This window comes from Limulus polyphemus, unplaced genomic scaffold (assembly GCF_000517525.1).
Source record: "Limulus polyphemus unplaced genomic scaffold, Limulus_polyphemus-2.1.2 Scaffold3366, whole genome shotgun sequence".
In the NCBI taxonomy this organism is placed as follows: Eukaryota; Metazoa; Arthropoda; class Merostomata; order Xiphosura; family Limulidae; genus Limulus; species Limulus polyphemus.
This window is the reverse complement of record NW_013668976.1, coordinates 119,298-127,864: the sequence shown is the minus strand read 5'-3', so window position 1 is coordinate 127,864 and position 8,567 is coordinate 119,298. Positions and strand designations below refer to the sequence as shown.

General features: G+C 35.1%; 1 protein-coding gene across 1 annotated transcript in view; it reads left to right on the top strand.

Moving 5' to 3' along the window:
* The first annotated feature begins 3,190 nt into the window (after positions 1–3,190).
* LOC106469230 (glutamate [NMDA] receptor subunit 1-like) overlaps positions 3,191–8,567 on the top strand; it is a 43,257-nt gene continuing 37,880 nt past the window's right edge. The window contains exon 1 of the mRNA XM_022397682.1: positions 3,191–3,322. Within this exon, the coding sequence (XP_022253390.1) occupies positions 3,191–3,322 (132 nt within the window). The remainder of the gene's footprint in view (positions 3,323–8,567) is intronic.

Genomic DNA, 8,567 nt, shown 5'->3' with positions numbered 1-8,567 from the left:
ACTTGAGTGTCACATTGCTCATGTATCGGCGGGCCACTCTCCTAAAGGATGTATAATAAAACTAAAACCGTGAGTATTTGTGACTTAAGTGTCACATTGCTCATGTATCGGCGGGCCACTCTCCTAAAGGATGTATAATAAAACTAAAACCGTGAGTATTTGTGACTTAAGTGTCACATTGCTCGTATAATACCGGGCCAATTCCCTGTAGGATATTTAATAAAACTGAAGCTAATGCAAAGTATTGTCGGGACAATTTTTTCCTCTGATTACTGTGCAAGCTAGAGGGCCAACTATTGAGTTTAGAGTTGAATTAGAACCCAAATTGCCTGCCAATGTCAAACACATCTGAATCAATTTTGATTGGATATAAAGCCCAGGGCTTGGGATTATGGTTTATCTATTTGCAAAAAGCATTGTCCATTGAATCATGACACCCTGCTAGGTGGAATGTTATGGTTGTGACTGCAGAGAAAATTACAAACCTCGAATGTGAAGTGGAGGTTCAAAGGATTCTGCATATAAACTTTGGACTAGAGAAGTTTAAAAAGCCTTTGTTCTCAGCCGATGCCCCTAATCTTCGATGCAGAGTCTCTGGCTGAGACATAGTCCAGAAATCCAGTCCAACTTAACTTAATGAAGAGATTGGCGATTTTGAGGATAGAATATCTATTTGTTCCTCAAGAGATATTGAAGAGAGGATGTGGAAAATGTTCAGTGCCTTTGTGCACTTGATTTTAGGATGTTTATGTGTAGATAAAAAATCGGCTTGCCATCAAAGAAAAGTCTTAAGAACTCAATCTCTGCTACTACTGGAATAAGTGCGCCTCTGAAATAGAGCTCTGGATCAGAGTGCCATCTCTATTGTAGCAAAAATGACTGTAAATAGTGTTATCTGGTAAATATATAAAAATGTTGGTAATGATCCACTAACATATTTTATTGAAGGTACTTGCTTTCAGTATATCTCATATTCTAAAACTGGCAGGAAATCTGAAAGTTATCAACATAATGGTTACATGCAATTTTAGGAAGAAGTTGTTCAGTAATGGCAATAATTTTAGTGCTGAGCAATGTGACACTCAAGATACAGCTCTGAGGTACTTTAAGTTCCTACGTAAGGTTTTGGGATCTGCTGATCCCATATGGACTCAGATTGACTTCTCTGCTAAAATTTTGCAAATAAAAGTTGGTAAATGGCTATACAACCAATAAAAATAGAGATCTCAAAATATACCAAATCTCCACCTGGTGTCATAAGCCTTCTCAAAATCAAAAATATATAAACATGATATTCTCTCTTGAGAATAGCTTCCCTGATCAATGTTTCAAGTCAACTCAGGTAATCCGTGGTGAAACACTGCCTACAAAATCCAGCGTAAAAGAATAGGTTGTTTGATTTGTTTGTTTTGAATTTCGCGCAAAGTTATACGAGAGCTATTTGAGCTAGCCATCCCTAATTTTGCAGTGAAAGACTAGAAGGAAAGCAGCTAGTCACCACCACCATCGCCAACTCTTGGGCTATTCTTTTATCAACGTATTGTGGAATTGATCTTCACATTATAACGCCCCACGGCTGAAAGGGTGAACATGTTTGGTGGGACAGGGAATTGAACACTCAAATTGCGAGGCAAGCGCCCTAACCACCTGGCCATGCCAGACCACGTTGTTTGATCCAAATACCGAAACGTGACGAGCATCAATCATCCTCCCCAAAATTTTTCACAGACAACTTATCAGAAAAAGTGATAACAACAGCCCAACACTATATATGAAGAATTTTTTCTTTTTTCGAAGCTGATTATAAAACAGAAGAAATTCAAGAAATACATAGAGAAAAATGGCACAGCATATTGTAATGTACATCATCCAATCTGAAAGATATTCTGCTGACTAATTTAGAGAAAATTTGAATTCAATCAGAATGAATGGTCATTTATAATTAAAAGACAATTAGTCTGAAAAGAAAGTGAAAATTTTCAATCCATTTTTTGATGGCCGGGAAGACGAAGAAAATGGTAGATGTGCTTGGTTACCAGTCTCTAAGAGTGTTAACAATTCTCTGTCAGTCAGCTACTTGTTGGTCATTGTGTTGGAAGATTGAATTATGTTCCAAAAGAACTTAGAACTGGTAGTGAAAATCTAAGCCTCCTCCTGGCTTCGATATTTGATCTACTTGGCACGGGCATGAGTCTTCTTAAAAGGCTGTGCATTTGGTAACAGTGGGATATCACCGAAGAATGTCCTAGCCTTTTTTCTGAGACCATTGTGCCCTTTGACATTCAGGTGTCTACCATGGATGAGAATATTGTGAAAAATGTGTCGGGGTTTTAGGGGTAATAAAGACATCCTTCTAGTCAATATGATAAATTACTGCCTCTACACAGTTATTAACAGGTGGTCGGATAACAATGGCAGAATTAAGCTCTATAAGAATGATGAAGAAGGACCAGACAACCGCCACCAGCTTTCGTCATGGATAGCACTAACTGTGGCCAATCTCTCTCAAAATAATGGGAAATTATCACTGCCTCGTGAAAAGCAAGGAAAGAGAAAAAGTGAACAAATTGATAGATCAATAGCAGTAAATGTCCGACTCGGGGCTTATAAATTAATATAATTACAAGTATCGAAGAGGGAGAAAGGCTATGATATGAAAGAAAATGCTCCACAAATTATCCCTTCCCATCCATAATTTCACCACTCCAGAGTGTAATATTCCCAATTAAATCTCGCAGGATAAATGAGGGAAGATGGAAACTATTCAATAAGATCATCAATTTCGGTTTGATCAATTTATTTCCCTGGAGACAAGTAAAGAGCGTACAGTGTGATGGTACAATGGAGTCATGAACGCCAACAGTCTTTAGAGTTGTAGTGAATAGTACATTCATAGAGGTAATATACTGATCAACCAGAAAAATTGATCCTCTTTGAACCCATCGTCATACATCTTGTTTCTGATTAACGAACTATGTTGAATGGAGACAGTGTCAGCTGGTTTTTTGTTGTTGTTTTTTATAAAAGGATTGTAAGAATCAAGTGTCATCTAAATTGGTATAAAGAGTAGTATTACTGTATCAACTGGACAATTTCACTTAGATTGTTGAATAGATCTAGATGAGAAGCGTTTTTGTTCTAATTTTCGGCCACTTTTCTCTATTATTCAAAAGTAGTTATATTGACCTCCATGGACTCTGCCCAAAACGGAGAGGATGAGTCCCCATTAAGTGAAGAGGATTACAAGCAAGTGAGAGACTTAATGATTGACTTCCACGTTGGATCCAAAGAGACTGGTCCCGATTGCGTACTCGTGGCATTGGTAGAAACAGAGATAAGGGGTGGATACTGATTTGTCTATGGTGAGGAATAGAGCTTTAATATGGTCGGAGAAAGACACTGTTTAATTGGAATGAAAATATCTGTTTGCACTTACATAACAGCAGTGGAACAAAGTGCAACAGCAGAATTCCATTTTAAAAAAGGTCTTACCATCTTTCTTGCCTAAAAGTGTTATATATTATTGAGAGTTTTTCTCATCTTTACTAAAGTGTATACGTTGAATTGTTGTTATTGTTTACAGCTAGGGATTTTTGTGCCTGTGTTAGGATGTAGATATACTTGATTTGAGATTGTTGTTCACTGATAGGTTGCACCAAAAGTGAAACTGTCGTCATTATATATGCATTCTTTAGAGTCAAACGACCATTTGAGGCACACACAAAGCTAGTCTGTTGAGAAAGAGCTCTGGTTACTAGATCCATGCAATTTAAGGACTGTCTGGATAGATAATAAGAGAAGGTGGACAGACACTATGGTACATATATAGTTACATAAACAACACTCTTTGTCCCTTTGATGGCGATGCTCTGAAAGTCTTCAAATCCATCTAGGCCTATAAATATTTTGTGTGTAGGAATCATTGTTTACCTTCACATCCGGGAATTCCGATATGTCACTCAAATTGGTTGGTAAAACAGTCATCACGCCTTTACATCTGCCGACTTTTTACTTTGTAACTTCCCTATGTAGTATTTTTTAAATATTATAATTGATGTTTAGATATACTAGATCCCAAAACAGAGTAAACGAGGTCTAATTACTACAGGACTCTCCTTTGTCTGACAGCTCGCAATCATCTTCAGAAGAGTTATTTATTTATTGAATTTTGCGCAAACATATATGAGGTCTATCTGCGCAAGCCGTCCCTACTTTTTAAATGATGGACTATAGGTTTGTTTGTTTGTTTGAAGTTAATCACAAAGCTACACAATGGGCTATCTGTGCTCTGCCCACCACGAGTATCGAAACCCGGTTTCTAGTGTTGTAAGTCCGCATAGGGACTAGACTATAGGGAAAACAGCTAATCAACATCATTCATCCCCACCTCTTGGTTTACTCTTGTTTCAGGGGACGCGAACCATGGAATCTCAACTTCACAGTAGGCACGCTAGTCACTGGGCTACGCCCGGAATACTTGGAGAAGAATCTACGAAAATGTTTTTGTGCTGTTGTATGCCCTTCAGGATGAATTAATTGTTATTATCTTGCGAATATCTTTTCCCCAGAAAGTTTTCAATGGGATCGTAGATTATGTAGCAGTGAATTGGATTTATATATGTGACTATAAACAAATAAATACCATTCTGGATAGAGACTTTTAAATAGCAAGGATGAAAGGATATTTCATATCTGCAGTATAAGTGTAGAAAGCAAAATTAGCAAAACTATCTGACGTGTTTCAACTTTTATCCTGCAGGCTTTTAAAATTTCCAGGAACGTTTTATATTAAACTTCTGCACGTTTGTAACTGTAAAATATTCATTTCTTTTAAGTACGTACGTCATACACACCTCATAACAAACTATGAACTTGAGCATATGTTTGTGTGTGTGTGTGTGTGTGTGTGCATGCCTGTAAATGACGTATAATGAAGAACATTTTACAAAAAATATATGTGGATTTCACCCTTAGATACAGTCTGTCTTTTTTTTTTCAAGTTGTATATGGTGAAATATTATTTTTAATTCATTTCGCTATAGCAGGTTATTTAAACATAAACAACGTGAACTTACTAAATGTTCGATTACAGCCACCAACATTTCTCAACTGAATCTCTTAAACTATTATTAAAGCGTAATTACGATATTCGTAGATTGTACGCGAAACGTAATATGCTAAATACAAAAAGCAAGCGATACTAAGGAAAATTTAATGCTGTAATTATACAGAGAGAGAGCTATAACGAATTCAATATTTAAATGTGCAGCTGAGCGTATACTAACTGCTGCTTTGGCTAAGTAAATGTCAATGTATAACGTATGTAAGGTGAGATTGGTATACGATTAACAGTGAGGTTAAAAACAATATATTCACTGTTGCATAATTAAAATTTTTAAGCGAGTCCCATTTACATATGGGATTATAATTAACATTTATATGTATCTCCTTAACATTTGCTGTAGTTTTACGGACATGTTGTAATGTTTTACAGCGTTCTTCCGTGGCATTCATGTGTTGTAGAAATTACAGTTATTCGTGTTCTTAACTTGAATAAAATACATTCATGTATGTGTTGCTAATATTTCCTTTAATCGTGGTTGTCGTGTTGTTCCTTCTGTTAAATTGAACCTTGGAAATATACTGCTTTACGGCCTTGAATATAACAAGTTGAAACTTTAATATTTCATAAAATTACGCGATATTAAGAAGTCGTCTATTTAAGCCGTAAGATGTAGCGATACTTGTTTTGTTTTTGACGCTTTTAAGTTTGTTTCTTTTTCCTGAATTGCTTCCTTTCCAACAGGTTCCCACACCCAGTGGGTCGGCGATATGTTTACGCACTTACAGCGCTAAAATTTGGTGTCATATTCCCCGCGGTGAACAGAACGAGGATGGCTCATTTTGTACTAAAACAACAACAACCACATTTTCCAAAGGATTTAATCTAAAATCTAAGCGCCATTCTTGATAATCCTGTTCTCTAGCTGTGATATTGATGTAGTTACTGAAGGACAGAAGTCGATATCATGGCTAACATGACTAACAAATCCGTATTTCATACTTCCGTTCAAAAAAATCCAATTACACTTTGGTACTGTGACTACGTGAGGCTATGGAACTTGGAAAATTGATTATTTTTTAACAACATATACTTCACCTTCATTACGTTCTGTTGAAATTGATTCAAGAAACAAGTTTTGTTATTTATTATTTCGTACTATAGGTGGCGCCAATTGGAGGGAGGCATCCGCCCCACCCAAGCTTTAATTTGATGTTGAGAAATGTAAAACGTCTGGTTAGTGGGCAATGTTTGTGGGATATTACTAATATTAAAATGTACAAAATTGAAATTTCCTTGTTTCGTTTTGTTCCTCATAACCCTTGGCTCTTATGTGCTACGACATAGAAATTACGGCTCAACTTTACTCCCTCCCCTCTCCCCAAGATCTTGCTTTATGGCGCCACTGCGTACGATGGTTAGCTTAAATATGATGTTATAGATTCTCATAATAAAAAACATATAACATAAGTATCAATTAATTTTTGGTGTAGTCATTGGTTGTAAGTTTAGTCTATAGAGATGGCTTTATGATGTCTTTTAATTAATGGTTAACTCGAACCATCTGCACTCCTAACTGAGTGGTCGGAATCGTGAAAGAAATATACAAAGCAATCATGAGCTGCGAAAATGTGAATTATTGAAGAGAAATAAAACATTGAAGAAGAATTATTGAAGAATGAATGATGGAAAGGTTAAGGAAAAATGACTGAAGAAGAACTAAGAGGTGATGAAACTTTAGAAAAGGGTAATTTAATTTTAAGAACTTATTACTGAAAGCAAAGAAGAATATGCAAGAATTCGTAAATCATATTATATCTGGCATGTGCCGACGAGACCTTTCGCTTAATACCAGTGCTCATCAGACCAACTGAGAAATGACAGACATAGCAGTAGTCTAGGCACTATTTATATCATCAATTGCATGAACAACAATTGTAATGTTGTGAGTGAGCGAACAATGTAATGAATAATGCGTAATTAAGAATAAGTGAAGACACAGAGAAGAGGTAATATAAAGTTATATAAAATAATAAACAGTAAATAATGAGTTAATGAAGAGTAAGAGAAAAGTTGATGAAATGTGATGGAAGTATTGAAGAGTTAATGAAAAATAACCAAGACTAAGTGAAGGCTTATTGAAGAGGTAAGAAAGAGTAATAACAACTTCGTGACTTATAAGCACTGAATAAAGAGTAATATCTTATTAGTAAAAGTAAGATGAAAGTCAGTTAACAAAGATTTAGGGAAGAACTTTCGAGAACTTGGGAACTGGGAATAAAAGTAGTTAAATGAATGATAAAAGGAAAATTAGTGAAGACTTGCTAAAATGAATAAATAGTATTAAAAAGGAATAGTAAATTATAGCACACGAATATGATTTATTGAAAGTTCTGTTTAGTTTAAATTTAGCGGAAATAGTGTTAATTCTAGCGGGACAGTAAAAATAGGCTTAGCCTTTATTGTGTACGGCACGTAATTGTTCAAAATATACTTCTCTTGAATAGAATACTTTTAAATAAAATAAAAACATATTTAATCATACTGGATAAAAAAAGTCCATACTACGAACATCATTGTATTATATAAAAATATGTGAACCAAGCTGACTTTCACAACAAAAATAATTTAAAACTCAGGATTTAGATAACATCCTATTTTTATCGACCTCAGTTCGCCATGGTTTGTTATGAATAAATACGTTTCACAACTCGGCAACAAGGATGAAACTAGAATAACAAAACTAGCTGAAAAGCACGTTAAACTGAAACATTGTCGCAATAGAGCTCATATGAACAAAATCTGGATCATTATCGTTAATGGTTTGAGGATTCTTATGTAAGTTAGGTTTGTTTGTTTTTCAGCACAAAGTTTGTGCTACACAATGAACAAAATCTAGATTATTATCTTGAATTGTTTGAGGTTCTTATATAACTTAGATTTGTTTGTTTGTTTGTTTTTCAGCACAAAGTTTATGCTACACAATGAACAAAATCTAGATTATTATCTTGAATTGTTTGAGGTTCTTATATAACTTAGGTTTGTTTGATTTTCAGCATAAAGTTTGTGCTACACAATGAACAAAATCTAAAACATTATATTTAATCGTTTGAGGATTCTTATATAACTTAGATTTGTTTGTTTATGCTACACAATGGGCTATCTGTAATCTGCTCACCGCGGATGTTGAAACCCGAATTTTAGGCGTTATAAGCCGTCACGAAAGGGGGGAGTATACAACACAGGAAATCCATAACTTAAAAGTTAGTTATGAAAATATACATTAATAATTTTGAACAATCAAATGTCTGCCTTTTTTCAACTGATTAACGGAAATTTTACGTTTATTCAGGATATACATATTGGAATATGTTTAAATAGAAACAAAAATATTCATAGAGTTTGTAGTCACGATATAGATAGTAAATTCCCCCCCCCCAAAGGTTTTGTTTATCTTTGTTTTTGAATTTCGCGCAAAGCAACACGAGCCGTCTCTAATTTAGCA